Source organism: Phaeodactylum tricornutum, chromosome 25 (genome assembly GCF_000150955.2).
Source record: "Phaeodactylum tricornutum CCAP 1055/1 chromosome 25, whole genome shotgun sequence".
Taxonomy (NCBI): domain Eukaryota; phylum Bacillariophyta; class Bacillariophyceae; order Surirellales; family Neidiaceae; genus Phaeodactylum; species Phaeodactylum tricornutum.
The window spans coordinates 337232-356963 of record NC_011693.1 but is presented as its reverse complement, the minus strand read 5'-3'; the positions used below and the strand labels follow the sequence as shown (position 1 = coordinate 356963).

General features: G+C 49.0%; 8 protein-coding genes across 8 annotated transcripts; 5 read left to right on the top strand and 3 right to left on the bottom strand.

Annotated features, from left to right (window-relative positions):
- The first annotated feature begins 175 nt into the window (after positions 1-175).
- PHATRDRAFT_49939 (predicted protein) lies at positions 176-1437 on the top strand. Its single transcript, XM_002184752.1, has one exon. It carries the CDS (start codon positions 334-336, stop codon positions 1384-1386), a length of 1053 nt encoding a protein of 350 aa, XP_002184788.1. The 5' UTR covers positions 176-333; the 3' UTR covers positions 1387-1437.
- A 224-nt stretch (positions 1438-1661) lies between these two features.
- Positions 1662-2838, bottom strand: PHATRDRAFT_49938 (predicted protein; the record flags this gene model as incomplete). Its single annotated transcript, XM_002184659.1, has 1 exon — positions 1662-2838. Exon 1 carries the CDS (start codon positions 2640-2642, stop codon positions 1662-1664), a length of 981 nt encoding a protein of 326 aa, XP_002184695.1. The 5' UTR covers positions 2643-2838.
- Positions 2839-4852: 2014 nt separating this feature from the next.
- PHATRDRAFT_49937 (predicted protein) lies at positions 4853-6397 on the top strand (the record flags this gene model as incomplete). The annotated part of the gene is made up of 2 exons (XM_002184751.1): positions 4853-4926; positions 5089-6397. Exon 2 carries the CDS (start codon positions 5111-5113, stop codon positions 6395-6397), a length of 1287 nt encoding a protein of 428 aa, XP_002184787.1. The 5' UTR covers positions 4853-4926; positions 5089-5110.
- A 511-nt stretch (positions 6398-6908) lies between these two features.
- Positions 6909-7202, bottom strand: PHATRDRAFT_7959 (predicted protein; the record flags this gene model as incomplete). Its single annotated transcript, XM_002184658.1, has 1 exon — positions 6909-7202. A coding segment is annotated over one exon (294 nt), but the record flags the coding sequence as incomplete, so codon positions are not given.
- A 2146-nt stretch (positions 7203-9348) lies between these two features.
- PHATRDRAFT_49936 (predicted protein) lies at positions 9349-11388 on the bottom strand (the record flags this gene model as incomplete). Its single annotated transcript, XM_002184657.1, has 2 exons — positions 11365-11388; positions 9349-10938 (listed from the first exon to the last, which is right to left on the bottom strand). Exon 2 carries the CDS (start codon positions 10879-10881, stop codon positions 9349-9351), a length of 1533 nt encoding a protein of 510 aa, XP_002184693.1. The 5' UTR covers positions 10882-10938; positions 11365-11388.
- Positions 11389-11962: 574 nt separating this feature from the next.
- PHATRDRAFT_49935 (predicted protein) lies at positions 11963-13891 on the top strand (the record flags this gene model as incomplete). The annotated part of the gene is made up of 1 exon (XM_002184750.1): positions 11963-13891. Exon 1 carries the CDS (start codon positions 12203-12205, stop codon positions 13889-13891), a length of 1689 nt encoding a protein of 562 aa, XP_002184786.1. The 5' UTR covers positions 11963-12202.
- Positions 13892-16409: 2518 nt separating this feature from the next.
- On the top strand, positions 16410-18082 carry PHATRDRAFT_49934 (predicted protein). The gene has a single exon (XM_002184749.1). The coding sequence runs from the start codon at positions 16604-16606 to the stop codon at positions 18020-18022; it is 1419 nt and encodes a 472-aa protein (XP_002184785.1). The 5' UTR covers positions 16410-16603; the 3' UTR covers positions 18023-18082.
- Positions 18083-18632: 550 nt separating this feature from the next.
- Positions 18633-19296, top strand: PHATRDRAFT_49933 (predicted protein). The gene has a single exon (XM_002184748.1). It carries the CDS (start codon positions 18685-18687, stop codon positions 19171-19173), a length of 489 nt encoding a protein of 162 aa, XP_002184784.1. The 5' UTR covers positions 18633-18684; the 3' UTR covers positions 19174-19296.
- Positions 19297-19732: the final 436 nt, after the last annotated feature.

The following is a 19732-nucleotide window of genomic DNA, read 5'->3' as shown; positions in this document are numbered from 1 at the left end:
TTTAGGGTTCATTGTCTTTTATTGCCATGTCGAAAAATAATATCATAATCTCTAGTTAATGTCTTATGGTCTTTCCCGCCCGGCCAGAGAGTCACTTCTCGAGAATACCCTTCATTTGCTCTATAATTCCATGTAGGATTTGAGAGTGGCGGGTCACGGGAAACAAAGACCAAAGCGAAGTCGAGGTCGCCCTACAGCACCTGTACTGTGCACGATCGTGGAAAAACAGTCCCTATACTTTCACGAAAGCCTTTGGGGACTCTCCCTGGAGATTCTAGAATTGTTCTGTCTTTGACACCGTGGGCGTGCGACTAGGTATCATCAAATATCGACATGAACACATTTGTGGCTCCCCAAAATCTAGACACTGTTGTGGAAAAGTTGGCGGATGAAGCGGTCGATGATGAATGCGACATCTTAACAGTCAAGCAAGTTGCAGAGTTTGCCGTCACTGTACAACGCATGGGGGAACCAAAGAGATGTGAGAGTACAACGACAGTCGCTTCCAGTGACTCTTCCCAAAGCAGTAGTACTAGTGGGGATCGCGTCATGCGACTTCCTACTAGAAACGCTTCGTTTCGTCTCCGTGGCAGCCGCTCGGATCAGCTTCGTCCAATGCCTGCTGTCCCAGAACGTTCGCAGAGCATGCGATTGAGCTCGAGCAGTGCCAACGGCCGTTCTGCTGTAGGAAGTCTCTTGATGCAGAACGACGTGGGTCCGTTGAGCCGAATGAGTGGTATTCGCCAGCCTCCTCAACGCACGGTAAGTTCCCGCAATGGAACGCTTCCTCGCATCCCGGCGCGGACAATGAGTACCGATTCGGCTCTCCGGGGTGTTCCCAGGCCGACGACCTCGAGCTTGCGTGGTGAATGTCGTGATCCTCGGATAAACATACAGCTAGAGCGCAAAGAAAGTACGCATTCTTTGATGCGGGGAGGTTTGCAGCGTAGCAAGAGCGGAGTCGTGCTTGGGGTACAGCGCAACGAAAGCGCAAACTCTCTCATTTCGGTGGATACCACAAGCGGTATGGACTCGTGTTGGACCATGGACTCTGTAAATTTGCGCAAGACGCAGCTTATTGCCGACCCTCTCGAGGCCGGCACCTACCACAGTCTAGATGAAAGTTTTGCTAATCACGAAGACTCCATGTCGAACTATTCCATGAACCCAAGCAGCACCCTAATTGAGTACGTTGAGTACCGTCCAGCGCAAGGGCTAACCGAATACGATGGTGAATCCGTTTGCACCATGGAAGATTTGGGACTTCAGAATTTGGACCTGAATGGTATGGTGGATCAAGGGTGCGATGTCAGCTTCTTTTCGCAGGAATCTGGCGATCTTAGTGACTCTGAATTTGGTGAGGTTGGGGAAAACAAGCTCGCTTAGAGATAATTGCTGATTGTGGCACGGCTTTAGATTCAACTAGTAGTCTAGTTCGCCGCATCTTGCGTATGTTCTGACTTTAGGACATGCATCTCCAAGTACATTAGCTGCTACAATCTCAGCTTTTGTGCTGCAAAGATGAACCCATAGCGATAGTCAAAAGGTAGTTGCTTTTGGGTCGCTTTCCTGCTGAGTGTGAAGCAATCGTATACTTATGTCTACAAATCAGCTCACATTTTCATTTCTATGTTCTGCATAGGCTTCTCATTGATAGCCGCCTATATTCTCCGATATTTTGATGACTGCTCTAAGTCTTCTATGCTTGGACTGGCTTCTTCGATTTGAATAATTTCATCACTTTCCGTGAGAACGCTCTCTTCCGTTTTGCACTTTGTGGAGTAGACTTTCATTTCTTCTTTGTAGCGCTGCGTGTCAGCATCTGCCTTCTTTTTGTAGTACTCGACGCCTTCGGGTTCAAGCTCTTGCCAGCGCTGTCCAATCATCTTCGCGAGACTCTCAAAACCAATTTTCCCATGTGGGCGCTTCTTTCGCTTTCGCGTACCTCCATCTTGCTCATTTTTGTCGCAGGAGCTACTGGGCTGTTCCTTCTCCTCTCCTTCCGGAAGGTCCTCAAGAATCCGCTGGCGTTCCTCTTTAAAGAAGAAATTGTATGCTGAAAGAGGCCTTTTCGGTCTATCTTTCGGCTTTTTGCGTGTTTTTTTGCTCTTTCCTTCCGTTGCGATCGTAGCCGCCATGTTCCCCAAAAGACCTGCGGACGACGCGCTCCAAGGCCCCAGAATACCGTTTTCGGCATAAGGATCACCCTCACCGCTCATATTCCCAATATAAGGGCCCGAGTTCCTTGTAGGAAAGGAATCCTGTTGAAGATGCTTTTGTTGCATCAGCTCTAGCAGACGCATATTATTTGAACCGAGAAAATTGTTTGGTTGCAGAAAGCTTGTATTTTGAGGCATGACGTTTGACTGTCCCGGCACGAAGCCAAAGGTCCCGCCAACGGTTCGATCCGCAAAACGTAAATCCATAGAACTTGCCGCCATAGCTGTTTGCTGCTGCAAGAGATACTGTTGAATCAGTGTTGGGTATCCTTGTAAAGGGCCTCGCGGATGGACAGCAAGTTGTGGATCCATCGATTCTGTTTCGAAGGTTTCTCCTTGGTTCGGTGTGTCCAAGGGGCCTCGATTGGCTCGCCTTCCATCACCAAACAAAAATCGTTTTCGCATCGAATTCTGATCCATCATTTCTCCTTCACATCTCTCTATCGGAAACTACGGTGATTTTTTACGTTGCTAGAAGAGAAAGCTAGACGGCGTCCGCTCCAGAATTCGTATGTTCCGGTGAAACGGTGAAGGACTACTGGTACTTTTTACCTTTTTGTAACAAGGTACCGCTTATCTGGATCCCATTTGGGGAACGGTGGTCATGCCTCGACCAGCAACTCTCATCGAATTACCCCGAAGCTCTGTCCAGCGGGACTCTAAGAGTTGCGATTAATACCATTGCATAGTGTCCGCCATGTTCATCGTCACCAGTGAAATGATAAGTTCTCAGTCGGGATGAATCACTTATGGAAACAACAGAAAATACTGGATGTCTGTCTTACTGATATTGTAGTAAATCTGTACCAGTGAAATATGGGAATGGTCTGTCACCGGTACAGCAAGCAACCGTCTGCCTTTACTTCCCAGCAGTCGATATAATTGTTCACAAGAAAAACAGCTTGGAATTGTGGCCAGAAGGGGGAATTTCAACAGGGGACTTTCGGTAAAATCCGCTTCGCTGACAGTGAATGTAATATTACTAACACAACAATTGACTGTGAGGGGACGCCGTCCTCACACAATCGTTAGCCTGGATACGGCGTCGAGAATCCGGTTGACTAAGAACAATAGGGACGTCGAAAAAGTGTGTGTTATTAGAGCAAATTATGTTCTACAACTGTCTTTGCCAACACAATCTTTTACAGCGCAGCCTACCCAGTGTTTCTTCAGAAAGAAGTGATAATTTTGTCGTGTTTCCAGAAACGAGTGGCTACCTGAACAATAAGATCAATGCGGCTTCGAAGCTAGGGATCCAAAGGAAACTCACAGTGCCTACGAAAACTAGCTGATCTTTCGATGACGTCAATTTTGGCAGGCCTTCACCGTGACCGCTTGCACAGCTTCTGGTGGAGAGCCGATAGTTTGCCGCATTCCTGATTTGGTAGACATCGTGTGTCTCTTCAGAGAGATAACTGTACTTGTGTGAAGCGAAGTTGAGCCGTTTCCTGAAGTAATGAGAAAGTCTGTTTACTACAGCCACAGTTGCTACAGGCGGAGCAAGAATAGCGAAACAGCGGATATATTGCAGAAAACTTGCCACGGATGTCATCCGTACATGAATTAAAAGTGGCGACTTTCTGCAAGCAGTGTCGAAGACAAACGTGTGGGGGCTGCCGGTCAACGGTACTATTGAAAGGCAATTATGAAACTGCCCATGAGTACTAAAAGAGTAGAATGTATATGCACATTTTTTCCGAATGAGAGAGTACAGTCTTTCTACGGCTTGGTTCGAGAAACGAGGTTGTATCAACTAACAGTAAGTGGTGTTCTAACTTTGCCGCTACCATTTGTATTTTTTGGCGTTCTGCCAAGGCTGTCGTGTCGACGCGGCAACCAGTAAAGCCTTAGTCAACCAGTTGCATTTTGATACCAAAGCCAGAATCAATAGGCTCCATAAGACCCTTATTCCTTTCGGATTTCAAACAGTGTGAATCGTATCGCAATTATTGATATATATACACCCAGAGAAGGGAAACGAATAGGTAAATTTCGGATTCCGTATTTTTCGGAAACGATGTCCTGCAACCGTGTTCAAATCCAACGTGACAATTCCAAAAAATCTCTCGTTCTGCGGAAACATCAATAAAATGTTATTGCAAACTAGCTCTGGCTTGATCTTGAGGTTCAGTTCAGAAAAATATCGTAATAGACCAACTTCAGTAATTACTCCATTTTCCCCGATAATCAAAAGTTTCTAAGATCGCAAAGTATTATGTTGGATACGTTTGAAAACGAAACGAGTCGTGATCAGAAAACAATGTCAAACTACTTATCACTCGTTTCTGAATAGTAACCCTTTGTCATATTGTTTCGGTCTTAATGGACGCGTCCGTTAAGGAATTTGTCCGTTTCCTTCGGGACGGCATTGGGAACTATGGTCTTTTTATGGCTGTCCTTAATCGGGGGGTCCTTGATTCGCGGCAACAAATAACTGCACAGAGTACCGCAATAACTGCACAGAGTCTCAAATGACGTGAGTGCGCGAGCCTCCGTGCTTATGGCGATTTTAGCTACCTAGTGTTCCCACCCACACACACAAACGGCATCCCCGCAAAAGCCCGTCTTTGGACCTTGTTGTCTTTCTGTTTGAAAAAGGTCGCTGGAACAGACGAGCCCCACACATACAAAGAAAGTATTCACTGGTGCTTGTTCTGCAAGGGAACGGCTTCCCAAATACTCTCACCTGTCCGACTGTCTCGCAAAGGTAGGACTAGATACTGTTGCTGCTACTAGGACTGATCCTGTGAATTGTTTGTCGACAATGCCGTCATATATATTGTTTCTTTCGTTTTCATATATCTGTCAATCCCTCTTTTTAACATTTTGCTCTGCTTCCCATGTCATTCTCCTTTCCGGACGGAAGTAGTTCCTTCCATTCCCTGCGCAACATGCAACCAAACTATAACATAGGAGGTGGTGATGCGGCTCACTGGAACGGCGGACACGGAGACGAGAAGTCCGCAATGTCGAACGGCTACAACGGCAGCGGAGGTCTGGCTTCTTTCCAACAACAGCAGCAACAAGCGTCCTTTCAACAACACCAGGCCAACGCACTCGGAGGGTACGGTGCCGGAGCTGCCTCGCAGTTCCCCATGTGGTCACAGATGCCGTCGGGCAGCGACGGCTATGCCGGAGGTGGAGCGGACCCCTTCCATCCCTACATGCCGCAACAGCCCACGCCAGACATGATGCAGCAAATGTCGGGCCTGACGAACGGCGGTTACGGCGGCGGGTATCCTGGACAGGACATGCAACAGATGATGTTCCAGCAAATGATGAATTCGCAAGCGTTTGCGGCCCAGCAAACCGGCGGCTACGGAGGAATGCCCGGATCGAATCCGTCCATGGCGGCATACTATGGCCTGCCTACGCAGAACGCGTCGTCCATGGCCCATGCTGCGGCTTCCTCGTCCGCTTCGGCCGGATTGGACCGCAAGTCCTCGCGACCTAAAAAGAATAAGGACAAACCGAAGCGTCCCCTTTCGGCCTACAATCTTTTCTTCAAGGATGAGCGCCTGCGAATGCTTTCCGCGATTCCTGACAAGAAGGTAGAAGACAAAGAGCAGACCTCGGATGACGACACCAAGAAGGAGGACGACGACAACGACGATCCCAAGGCAACCAACGAAAAGGAAGACAAAATCAAAGCCGAAAAAGGCAAGGCCGACACGGAGAAGGCGACCGATGCAAAGGAAGACGAAGACACATCCGAGGATATCAAGGCTGATACAGACAAGGCGACCGATGTAAAGGAAGACGAAGGCAACAAGCAAGACTCTGTCAACGAGGAAACCGACAGCAAGGCCTCTCTCGAAAAAAATGAAGACAAGGACAGTTCCAAGGAAACGAAAGGGAAAGAAGAAGAGAAGAGCGGTACCGCAGCGAAAGGGGAGGACGAGTCCAAAAACGGTAAACGCAAGCGAGAACCTCACGGCAAGATCAGCTTCGAAGCAATGGCCAAGGCCATCGGTGCCAGTTGGAAGGCGATAGATCCGGAATTACTCGACACTTACAAGGCTAGAGCTGCAGTAGATATGCAGCGCTACAAAAAGGAAATGGAAGAATTTCTTATCAAACAACGCCAAGGTTTGGAAGAAAGTCGCGACCAGCTAGAAACCTCTGTCGATCCTATGGCAAAGATGCGCTACTTCTCCACTAGCAACACTGGTATGTGAGTCGAGCATGCGCAGAGATAAGACAGTTTGTACATGTTGGATCAATTAAAACTTCTATTGCATGATTGTTCTCGGGAGGAAGGAGCGAGCCCAGCTGTTCAGAAATGGCCATATTTGATAGTTGGTTTCACGCCACAATCCGTGGTACTGGAAAAAGAGAGACCCCTTTGATTGCAAAGAATCGTCGCTACATACGTAACTATCAACTAAAGTGCTAGCGAGATTTATTCATTTGCATACATCTTTTACAGAACAGATTCTATTAGGATCCGGAGCTGTATCGTGTCGTTCCGGAAATTTGGCTTAACAAAATATACACCAATGGCAACGCTGTTGCCATTGGCCGTTGGCGTCGCTCAACGGAATCTTCCGCTCCTTAATCATTTGTTGAATTTGGCTTGTCTGCTATCGTCGTCCATCGGCTTTGAACGCGGTCAGGAGACTCGTTATGGAGGGTACCTTCAGTATCTTCGAAAGCATTGAAGCGGCGCACGCGACGGCGGCTTGCATTTATTTGATTGTGCCAACAATTTTTCACGGCGTTTTCTGAGCGGCCCGGTAAAAGAGCAGCAATAGCAGTCCATTTGTTTCCCATGCGCCGCTGTGCATCAAACAAAGCTTCTTTCTCTTGCTCCGTCCATTCGTCTTTTCGGATTGTTGGGTCCAAGCAATTCAGATAACGACGTCGGACCTGCTCCGCGACTCGTCCAGGCAGAGACTTGGCGATCTCAGGAAATCCAAGGCCTTCGGATTTCCCCTCTAAAACAATCGTATCTTCTGTTGGTGACCAAGGGCTATGTTTAATAGAAGGGCAAAGCGCCTTAAAAAAATATCACGCAAGCGATTAGAACACCTTGATGGAATTTCGTTAGCAAAAAATGTCAGCATGTAACGCACCTTCAGCCACCGTGACTTGCACTGAAAGTCATTGCGTTTCCCCAGAAAATGCACTCGAGAGATCTTTTTCCAATTAATCCGGCTTTCACGGGGACAAATAGTTCGCTCCAATTCGATCGCGGTCTTGAGTAGCGCGTCTTCGTCGGGGGTCCAGCGCGTGTATTTTTTTAGAGGAGTGGCGGCGTCCGTGGCAGAACTGGGCGATTCGTGACGAGGCGGACAAGTCAAAAGTAACGCAGGTCCTTGCGTCGTCTGCACTAAGCGTGGGTTTGAATGCGATGGAACAGAGTTTAACATCCCAAGACTGGACTGTACTTCTTGAGGAAAGAGGTTGCCCTTGACACTAGCAGCACCACAAGGATGAAGTGGGCTAGTTAAATTCCATTGAGGAAGACAGCTAAATAGTAGGTTGGGGCTGAAGCACATACTTCCATGTTGCACATGTTCTTGAAGTACATCCAAAGCGTTTGGAAATAGACGAGAGGAAGAGGGACGTAATTCCAGAGATGGCTCAGGCGTTTTGTACGTGCAGTTGTAAGTTATCCCGGTCGTCGGTGCCAACAAAGAATTCAAGCGTTCTGAATGTCCTGAACAGCGATGGAATGGTGGTGGCCCTGATGTAGCGGCAAACTTGCTGGACTGACTCATATCGGGGCGTGCACTAGACTCTAGAGCAATCAGCGGAATGCTGGCCCGGGTGACGTTCCGGTTTCTGCTAGGCGAAACTGGCTTTTCGCTCATCTTATTGGATGTGCCATCAACGATTCGTAGATTTTTGACGACTGTCGAAAACTGAGAGCAGAGCAAACCAAATGAGGTCGAGTAAGAAGCAATGCGGTGGAATGATGAATGAAAGAACCCATAATCCGATCCGGTTAAAGCAGAAACAAAGAATCTATCAAACGTACTTTTGGAAATTCCCTCAAAGCTGGCAAGTTCTCTCCGTGCGAACATCGTTCTAACGTTGGCGAGTTCGCACGCGAGCGAGTGACAAGTAGACGCTTTTCAGGAAGGACCGACACATTTCTGCAGCGATCGGCAATCTGATCCGCTACTTCTTCGGTAGGCGGATTTTGTTCTACAGGTTTATCGTTGTCTGGCGGAAGACGACGGTGGCGTGACTCGACAGAAGAGCGTTGGGACCCCAACTCCCTTCTTGACTTTTTAGCACTTAATGACGACTTGGGGTCAGCAGAAGCTCGTTTCAGAGATTGCGCTCGAGTCTTCATGGTGAAATTTAAGTCGCTAAGCTGCCAATCCAGTTCATTGTGAGGGCTGACTGATGAAGCGATTGAAAGTCAACGAACTGCTGTCATAAAGCCATTTCAAAATTTTGAAATTTTTTGTGGGCTGACGGTGATATTCTGACTGACCCAATTCTCTCTCGTTTCAACGGAGATCCAACCGGGTAAGATCGCAATGCAATGTCGCGATTAACTTTCATGTGAATCGGTTTTTTTACAGTTAATGGTTTTGAATCTGTCGACGTTGAAGCTGATGATAATAGATAAGTTGTTTAAGTTATATATATTGGATGTTTCTGTTGTTCTGTTGACGCGCTTTCTTCCGAACGAAAAAGCGGTTGTCACTTTTGTAAAGAGGTGTCCCCGACATACCTTACGGTGAACCCACTTTTTGAAGTTGTTTCTGACTGTGAACAAGCCGCATGTTGTCAAACATAGTTCCACTCGATATGTATTGGCACCTATTATTCAGGCCAATCACTGTTTCGAGTATTCTGCGCCCCTCTCCTTATACAAAGGCGGTTGCTCACATCTGGAATGCTAACACAAATATGACTGTCACGTTGCCTTGAACAGCAACGAACAACAACCGAGAGAAGTAAGCGCCAGGATTGCTTCAGGCATACAGTCTCGACACAGTAGTAGGCTGATCCAGTATTCGTAAAATTATATCAGATCTAAATGAGATTCGAAGCAACTGTACTGCATGCCGCAATCTATCGGTAGCTTATTAGTATGTCTTTCGTCTATCAAGAGTCACTGCGGACGAAAAGTTCTTGAATCGCTGGCCTCTCCTTTCCCGTGCCGAAATCACTGTGACGATTTTTCGTTTCTACTGTCCTCCGGTGACGGCGATCGCGAAGTTGCTTCGGCGGGCGGTGGTAACACTTCTTCGTTGTTCAGACTCTCCATTGGACTACCTATGTACTCCGAGTTCGTTCTGGCACCAGCAGCGACAGACTCTAGAGCCGGAACGGGATCGTCTCGCTTCTTTTCGTCCGCTATACTTCGTCGGAGTGGTGCATTGAAGGTTGCAAAGTACGCTATCGTTGACGCGGCGATAAAAGACAACAACACGGAATCTCCGTGAATCGAACCGACCCCGAACGTGTCATACTCTTGTTTAGCCGCAAGCTCGACAATCGGAATGATAAGAGCGGAAAACAGATTACCACCAATTTGCTGGACAGATTCCACGGCTGTTTCGTCTCCGGGATACGTCACGTCAACGGCTAGCTCGGCGTTGATCGGCTGGACGGGACCCGCCGCCATCCCGAGTCCCAGCAAACTTGCCAACAACAACACCGGTTGCGTGCCAATACCACCGACAGTCAAGCCGAGTGGGATCACAAGCAAGGCCGTGGCGGCCAAACAGATCATGCTAATCTTTTTGTATTCTTTACTGCGATCAACATAACCCCCAATAAGGATCCCACCAAACAAAATGGCGAACTCGAAACCTGCACCAGCCAAATCAATCGATAATTGGTCTATTATTCCACCGCGCGTCATGATCTCGTCGATAAAAGCGCCAACAATATTGGTGATGGAAATGGAGCAGACAAAGGCGGCCAATGCCTTGGTAAATCCGGGAGTTTTGAAAAATTTCTGCACCGACTCGAGAAATGGTGGTTCCTTCTCGCCCGCTAGTAATTTTTCCATTTCCGAAGCCGACGGCGGCACGAGGGGTTCGTCTTCGAATTGTAGCAGCGTACCGGCCGTCACGACGGTACATAGAACGGCAATGAGTCCAAAGTAGTTGGCTAGACCAACACTGTCGACCGCCATAGCACCACCGACCAAAAAGGCGGTAGCGATGCCAATTTGATTAAAATTAAGGGCCACGGCGGTGGAAGTGGCGCGTTCACTAGAGGCGAACCACAAGGCGGAAAGCAAAGGGGGCGTGCACTGAAAGAATGGTTGGGCGGCGCCCACCAGGATCGTTCCAAAGACTACGACGGGGTAGCTGACCAAATGCAAGTCTTCCGGCACAAAAGGTAAAAAGGAAACGCCGGATCGCAGCCAACAGCCTACCATCATGAGCACTGCGGCTCCTTGAATGGCTTTTTGTAAGCCAAAGCGATTGACAATGTCCGTGACCAAGAAGCAGGTCGCCACGTTGGTGAACAAAAAGATGTCAATCAACGAAGCGGAGGAATGTCCAAAGGCGCGTTCGTATACCCCCGGTGTGGCGGCGGTGGCAAAGCAAATCCAATCGGAAAGCAAAGCGAGCGCGGAAAGATATGCCAGCTGCACCCATCGTTGGGGGAAGACTTGCGGTTCCATGTCACCCCGTTGTAGATGATGATCTTCATTGTTCCCATCGGGCCCGTGAGGCTTCATACGTAAAAGCGACAAAGCTGGAGATGCTGCGGATACTGAAATTTCTCGAGAAGTCTGCTTTTGTTGTATAAAAGAAAGAGTCAGTAGATCCTGATGCTTTCCCCGAGCAGGAATCGCAATACTGTGCCGATAGGGCGACACAAAAGCAAAAGCACCATGCGATAGCAGTAAACAACAGCCAAAGAACGAACGTGTACAAGAAGCGGTGATTCTCATAATCTCTCTGGTCGTAGGAGGATTTCTGATACGTTTTTGCCGCAAGAGTCAAGGAGGGGATGTTTACACAAAAAAAGCAATCGTTCGAGTACGCTCGGCAGGCAGCAATTCGGTGCTTGTCAACAGCGCTTCAATCCAAGATCCAAAGAGTGAGCAAAAAGCAAGATCAGGCGAGGAACACTGTGGATCCCCCTGTCGTTTGATGAAGAAAGAGATAAGCTGTACACAACGAATTGATGCGACAACACTGGGAGGGAGGGATCTTACCGTTCCTCTCGATGGATGGGCTTGTTGACCAGGATCTAGACGAGTTTCTTGTCTCGCGATAAGATTGTCGAGTGGGGGAGAATTTCTCGTGCGATCGGTGTTCGGGCGCACATCACGCTCGCGTCAGCATTCGTCAGCATACACGATGCGTATCCACCGCTTGTGCTACTTACACGAAACGGAGCAGCGACCAGACGAGGCCAGAATAGACATACTTGACCCAAATGCCAATTCCGTGACATGGAACCAAAACATGCCCTCGGATTTTTTACACATGTATCTCTTTGGTTCGCTGTCAGAGTCAACCTATGCCCAATGGTCTATGTACAATCAATTTCATCGTAAGCTTCCGATCGACTCATCAAATCTGGCAGAATGTTTTACATCACTTTGCCAAATTTATCCCGTGTATCGATAAAGATAAATAGGAACCGCTATTCGTTTTCGGTCATTTTTATAAGAACTTACTTTTTATGGCGGGTAATGTACCTGTGCTTCCTTAACTGTAAACAGCGAGCTCACAAAAATCCCTCGTAAGACCCGGGTCTGGCCAGAGCCTGCCACCAGAGGTACACCGTGGTGATTATCCACCAAGGTCAAGAAGGGCCAGCCGCTTCGGTGTCTTTCCTCTCGTGTTGCCTTTGCCGACTAGTACACCTTGTGATAGAAGTCTGTTCCTAGTGGCGCCCGAACGATACAATCCTCGAATAGTAGCAACAGCAGCAGCATCAACAAAAAGCAACCGCTATCTCTAAAAACTCCTCGAGCAACCCAGGAAAACGCAAACGCAAGAGCAGCCCCATCACGCAACCGTATTAAGAGTAAGAACTGGTGGAACATGAAGGCCAACCATCGGCAGTCGCTTCGGCAAGCTCCGGCTGCTCTGATTGCGAATCCTGGTACACGAGTCGATCCACCTCTATCCTTTCACGACAATCTCCTGTTGATTGAAATCCAATCCCACACATTTTCCAATACTTCCTTGACGATTCCGTTTTCTCTCGTTTGGCAACGCGAACAAGAAATGCGCGCCGCTGTGGACGCCTTGCAAATTCCCCGGGATCGCTGGAACGGCTCCCTTCTCTATTTGCGCTGTTGTGTTCAGCAACAGTCGCACGTCATGTTGAATCCCGAACGCGTTTGCGCTGAGCAAAATTACTCCCAATTAATGGCTTGGCATCCGTGGTTGACGACTCTCCTCGAACGCTACTACCACACCGGACGTCTCACGGTACCGACAAATTGTCTCGGCTACGATTTTCTGCTGGCGCTTGAGTTTTTTGGTATCGTCTACCGTCCGCAGCAGCTCGTGTGCAAGTCTCTGGCTTCGTACAATTGCATTCAAGCTTGGTCGGAGTATTTTCTCTACCGTACGATTGCGGCCGAGTGGGTCGCCAGAGACGGGTTGGACGAGGCCCCGCAAAGCCTTCGGCACGTGTTTGGGACAACATCGGCAACCACACCTGCTAGATCCGAAGCAGTGCAGTGGGGCGACATAGTGCTACCGACTCTCCTCGAAAATGTATCGGATGTTGTGACGCCACAACAAGCTCTGGGTGCCTTTTTTAACAACGAAACCGACATGGCTATGGCGGAAGCCATGCGAGAAGATTTCGCCCTCTACTTGCAAAGCATTCTGACCAATGCACAAGTCACCTTTCTTATCCAAAGCGTTACGGTAACGAGTGCGCGACGGGCCCGATTAAAATCGCGCGCTATTCTGATTGTAGATGCGGTACAATCATCACCGCCAGTACCCAAATCCCGCTTTCGATACAAAAAGACAGTCGTAGATCAAAATGATTGGAAACGTCCCTACCCATCGGTACGGACCGAGAGTGATCCGTCTTTTCCGTACGACGAAATTGCACACGAGCATGCGGGAGAAGTCGAACGGGAACGCACAGTGGAGACGGCGCAGCATAACATGAATCGCGGTTCAAGCAGTCCGCGGCACGTAATGGAGAATGTATACGACCATATTCATGAAGATTTGGCCTATACTGTACCAGCAACCCCTGTGTTCATCATAGCAGACAACAATGCTTCCAATTCCAAATCGGGCTTGCCAACGAATCTTTTGTCGCGGAATGGGTGGGCGCCAATGTGTACAATAAATGTCGTCCGAAATTGTCGTTCCGCGACCAAATTGGGAATGAGTTCCTCGTCCGGTCCGTTTTTTGTCGATGGGAGCGGCAAACTACGAGAAGTGCATGATGACAATGGTCAACGCTCACTTTCGGGTATACCGAATACCGGTCTTTTGGAGAAAGAACTCGAGTTTCCGGCTTCCGAAACTAATGATGCAGATCAAATACGCAAGGACGAGACGAAAGAGACGACACGCAAGTCATCATTCGACAAATGGGATTGGTTGACAAGCATGTGTTCCGCGACCTACGATACGGACTCGCCGTCAAGCCTGTTCAAAACAAAATTTGGGTCGGAGCAAGAGACGGCCAGTGCAGCAGGAGTGCCGACAAAGGCTGGAACGCAAGCTTATTCTTTTAGCAGGTGTCTTCATTGATCCGGGGGTCTCCATGACATTTCCATTCTATATCTAAGGTATTTACGAAACAAATGTTAAAAGAGAATCCTGGTTACAACACGATTGCGTTTTTTGGATGGACGAGGGTTTTTGCTTCCTTTACTTTAAAATCAATTGTGTCCTTTGAAGCGCCTTCACTAAGTAGAACAGCACATTGTTACTAATCATTTTTTCCGAGACCGTTGTAATGGATACCGCAGCTGGCCAATATCAAAGGCAGTCATGGTAAATGGCGTCAACCTCTCTGCCACGATCCGACAGCAGAAATTCTATCGGCAATTTCCCATTCATTTCATACCTCCAGCGATTCCAAATTTTCAGTTTCTCGTTTGGTTTTCAAGGCATCTTGGAAAGTAATTGACTCGGTCTTCTTTAGGAGAGACACAGATCCGGGGCTAGTCCAAAGCCAAACACCAGCATCGTCACTCTCTGAATATTCGACAAAGTCACTGATGGGTCGATCTCGAGCAAAAGCGCTCGCATGAAAGTGAGATTGTCATCACCAACATGGTGCTTGCTCGCAAACAGGGAAGATGTAGCTTCCTGAAGAAGCTACAAGTTGTTGATAAGTATATTTCGGTCAAGGATGTTTGGGAGATTGCCTGCTGCTTGCGCCCAAGTGGGAGGGATGCGAGGGTGTGCCGCTTCGAAGATTAGCTTCAGGAGCCCTTCACCTCCCCCATGGAGACTTTGGACGCATAGGCAAGTCAGGAAAACTTGCCCGCAGTGCAATGCTTCCTCGGCGATTTTTCTGGGACTGCGATCGGATCATTTCCACTGACAGGGATCCCAGGATAGTCACCAATCAAATAAACGAGAAGCAGCTCGTTTACGAATTGCTTGAGAAGTCCGTTCACCCTTTTTGGATTAGCCTCAAACTAACAAGCACGGGATCTTCGCGAAACGACTCAGCATGCTGAGTAGCCAAATCAATCATGTCAGACTCAACATTAGAGAAAGGATCCTCAGAAAGATCTAGAGCAACGAGTTCCAACCACGACTATTTCCGCTGGTTGTAGATTCTGCTCAAACGAACAGTACCGCTAAGTTTGGTCGTAAAGCAGCACACTCTGCTTGGCCCGACAAGTCTTAGTCCCAGAGACTCAGCTTTCTTCATACTTCTCTTGGAGCAGGGTGTAAACAGACCTTCTTTGCTCAGCCTGAGCATGTATGGCAAGAGAGCAAAAGTGCATGGAATTGGAATGTCGTTGCTCCCGGAACTCATGGCTCTAATTGCTTCAGTCGGCGACCCATGAAATCGAGCAAACATTTCAAATGTTCAGCAATAGGCTTCCCCAGGAGCAACTAGCGCTCGGTTTGGATAGCAAGACTTGCAGCACAACGGTGCTAGTGCCTTCCGTGAAGGCGGAGTGTCACGGTCAAGAGCCATGTCTGATGTCGGGTATCGTTGTGGCATTGCTGAGTATTCGTGTCGACGATTTGAACATTGTTGGGAGAGAATACCGGTGGGCTTGGTCACTGGCACCCCCCTGGCATCTGAGCATATTTTGGACAATTTAGGTTTCGTTATTTTCTGACGAAGGAGAAACGACAGGCATAGCACGATGGAATCACCCGTCACGGTATCGTAGCAGAGCTCCCGCCGTAGATAATCCGAGGGGACGGTTGAGTAGGGGAAGAAAGAAGAATGGAAGGACAAGCGAGTTGTCCACACAATCAGGGCTGTCAAAATTGTACAAATCTAGGAAAGTAACAGTCAATACACGTGACCTTGTGACACCGTTCCTTTGAGGTAGCAGCGCGTGATTGGTGCAATCCGTACATCCTACGTTTCCCGTGACAAGGAGGTCACTCATACAAACAATGCTGGGTCATCCGCAGGGAGAATTCCCACCTTTTTTCTCTAGGGTGGCATCCCAGCCCGTCGTCGTCGGTCAATAGGCATGCTTGCTTGCTTGCTTGTGTGTGTGTGTGTGTGGTGTGACTGTTTACAGCTATTACCGTTGCGTCGTGTTCGTCGTTCTATCCATACCCGTGGGGTGCCCGTGTCGTGCGCCGCCAACTTTGCCTTCCCATGTGCCACTGGTCGCCGCGTGCATTGCCGGATCGAAGGGACGGTGCCTTCACAAAAACGGTACTCACTGGACATTAGTAAGTATCCCAAGTATTACTCACTGTCAAAACCGTTTGGCGAAGAATGCGTCCGTCCACAGTCCTACTAGAACAAACAACGACGAAGAAAGAGATGGGGCAGGAATTCTCTACGCGTGTGATTTTGTGTGTGTGTGTGCCGGATGGTGCGGTTTGATTGGGTGTGTTTTTGATTTCCAGTACCACATTCTAGTAGTAGTAGTAGGAGTAGTCGACGACAGCTCTCTGGACTCTACTCGAGTCTCGAGGTAGTCAGTCAAACCTGTAAAACAGTAACACTGTGTAAATTCGCGCGGTGGCAGGTGCTGTGTTGGTCACGAACGACAAAGACAAATTGGCACCTGCTCCGGTACGTTTTTCCACCAACCTTGCACAGCGAAGGAAGACTCGAGTCATCCGGCACCATTCATCCCCTCAGGATCAGCGTTTCGCAAAACCGACCGACTCTTGACTCTAACCTTTCCTTCGCATAGGAAACGCACACGTAGAAGTATTGAACGAGAAGGAACGTAATTGGTTTCGAGCTCATCGATTGAGGTTCGGACACTACTGCCGACTGGTGCACGACGATTGACAAAGATGGCCGAGTCGCCATCACGACATCCGCGGAACGCGGGTGTTGCGTACCAAACGCGTTCGGGACGTTCCGTCCAACCACCACTACGCTGGGAAGACGAATGCGATCACCACGACAGTCCTCGCGGTACCGTCGTCGGACAATCGGCATCGCAGCGCAGTACCGAAACTTGTTGCGGCAGCAAACCCGTGTTTGTTGTCGACGCCGTCCCCAGTCCCACACGCGTCTATACTCCGCGATTCGGCGCCACTATGGACACTTCGTCCTGGAACTCACGACCCTACTTCTCCGTCGAGAGTCTCCCGAGTTCGTCCTCGCTCAATCAACTTCTCTTCCCGGAGAACCACTGTACACACAATAGCAACAACAATTACAACATCAGCAAGGTCAACACCGATACGCTTCCGCACACACTCCGGCGGCGGCGCCGCGTCCTCTTTTTGGAAGAAAAGGAAGTCTACGGGCACGACGTGGACGAATACGACAACGAATCGTTTCAGGACGCGTACCAGATGCAGGCTTCTCCACTCCGGCGATTCGCGATACGCCCGCGGCAGCGTGTACAAAGGATTCGAAAGGCGCTGCGGGGACGGCTTCGTCCCCACCGGGCCTCGCACGCCATCAAATCCCCCTGGCTCGTGTCCGCCGATCATCCCGTCAAGATTCTATGGGATGTCCTCACAGTCGTCCTCTCCTTGGTGAATGCGTACCTGACGCATGCGGCGATCCGGGATCGGGCCTTTAACGACAATCTCTTTGTCCGTTTTTGTGAATGCTGGTTCGTCCTGGATATTGTCCTCAACTTTCTGACCGAGCACAAAACCAGCGATGGTCTCGTCTACAACACGGTACAAGCCGTCTGGGCCCGGTATTTAACCACTTGGTTCGTCGTCGACGTCCTTAGTCTCTTTCCCGGCGAAGCCTTGTACGTGCGTCCCATTATTGAACGGCAAAATCGCCGAACCTGGTGGCAAAAGTCCTTTTTCCGCACTAAGGCCGTCATTCGGGTTACTAAGGTTCTGCGCTCCCGCCACGTGCGGTTGTTCGGCAGCGTGGCAAAGCGGACCAAGCACGCCGGTGTCGGCGCCCACCGGTTGCTCCGACTCGTCATCAAATACGTACCCAAGTACGTGCTCTTTCTTAAACACATGCGTGCCGTCATTGCCCTGCGAGTTCTCCGACAAGTCCACTGGATGCGCAAAGTGTGGCGCAACGTGACGGCAATCCATTCCGTCAAGCCCCTTTTCCCCGACGATGACGATACGCTGTCGTTGACGGAAGGATTCGATGACCCCGTGTACGAGGACTACAATGAGGATGGCGACGACCTGGCATCCTTAAACGATCACCGTCAACACATCAGCCCCTCGAACCGAAACGATTGGGAGTGGATGGACGATGTGGATGACGATCCTTTTTGAGCAATCGCCACCAACCGTAGATTCTACGTGTATACAATTTTTAAACACAGTGTGCACTCTAGAAATGCGCTGTAAAGGTATTTTTTATTAACTGTAAGTACGCTTGACTGTGAATCCGGATCGCGTCGCTTCTACCTCAGTAGCTAAAGCGCCAATAAAGGAAGCGTTGTAGCCTGCTTTCCACGACGTGACTGTGAGTGGCCTATACTCGCGAACTTGTCTCTCGGCATGTATGGGAAATGCAATTTAGCCGTTTAACGGGAAAAGTTGTAATGTCGCCATGCGAAGTTGTTAAGATTACATTGGAATGTCCACTGTAAGTCCACCAAAATTACTCTTACTTACAATTTTTTGCCTAAAGCTTCATATCTATAAGGGTATATAAGTAAAATCGATGTCATAATTGTGTATCTACTAGAATACTATGCTTTTTTCTTGGCTATGCTTACTTACGATACGGAATGGTTCGGCAAAATTGAGAATGCCTCCTTCGGAGTCGACCGTTATCGCTTGTTGTGACTGGCGACGATCGCCCAAAAGAATTCGGGAAAACCTGTGCCTCGAGTCTAGAACCTCCGACCACCCCACTTTGCACTCACAAATTCTCTTACAAGCACTTCACAGTCCACTCCATTCCTTTACCTCATTTTTCATTCATCACAATGCAGTTTTCCCGCTTTGCTCTCATTCAAGTCCTTGCGGTTATGTTGACCTTGGTCGACACGATGGCGGCAGCTGGAAGTCTCAACGTTGTTCGCCAGTCATCAGATCTTCTACAGGCCAAGAGGAAACTAGGCAAAAAAATGATGGGTCGTAAACAACGAAGACCGTCTCGGTTACCTTCCGTCAATTCTCCGACCCTTTCCGATGTTTCTTCTATGGTACCTTCTGATGCTCCCTCTATGGTACCCTCTGATGCTCCTTCTATGGTCCCTTCCGATGCTCCTTCTATGGTTCCTTCAGATGCTCCTTCGGGGGTCCCTGCCTTTATACCCTCTCTTGTATGTTTGGAAGAAGGCAGTTTTTGTTCCGACACCGTCGCTTGTTGTGGCTCACTGTCATGTTTACCGACCCCTTTGATTGGATCAGCTCCTCCGGGACCTGACTCTTGTCAACCTGATGGACGGCGTCATTTGCGTCCCCGCGCGTAAGCGGCCAAGGAAACCAGACGAAGGTGTCTCCAAGCACATTCAATGGTAACAAGCAAGGTTTGGTGAAATCATGTAGACGAAAAGAATCATGGAATAACTAGTAGAATCCGAAAGGACAGTGAATTCTGCCGTAGTGTATTGTAAGTTACGTGTCTAGGCGTCGGTGTCGGTTCCGTGTTATTCCTCGTTTGCTCTGGAACGCTTTCGTTGCCATTGCGAGTTTTGCGTTAGAGCAGAGTGGACAATGAGTGAACATATAAGGTAGCAACATCCCACCCCGGCATGGTATCTATGGGATGCGTGTGCATCACTTACAAAAGCTTGCAGAAATGGATCTCCTCGGGTCCCTTCCAAAGAGCGCGGATAAACTTGGGAGGCCGGCATACGGTTGGCAGTTCCAACGACGGAAAGGACGAAAAAGTCATTGTGCTGTCGAAGCGACAAATGTCCCAACCGACATTTTTCCAAAACTTGACGAGGGCACAATGCCTGTGCCAACCGACACACGCGAACAAAAAGTCTCGGTCGGGTGATAACGCGTGCCGTAGAACCGCCAACC

Coding starts and splice junctions, on each gene's coding strand:
- PHATRDRAFT_49939 (XM_002184752.1), top strand. CDS start 334: ATGAACACATTTGTGGCTCCCCAAAATCTAGACACTGTTGTGGAAAAG.
- PHATRDRAFT_49934 (XM_002184749.1), top strand. CDS start 16,604: ATGGCCGAGTCGCCATCACGACATCCGCGGAACGCGGGTGTTGCGTAC.
- PHATRDRAFT_49933 (XM_002184748.1), top strand. CDS start 18,685: ATGCAGTTTTCCCGCTTTGCTCTCATTCAAGTCCTTGCGGTTATGTTG.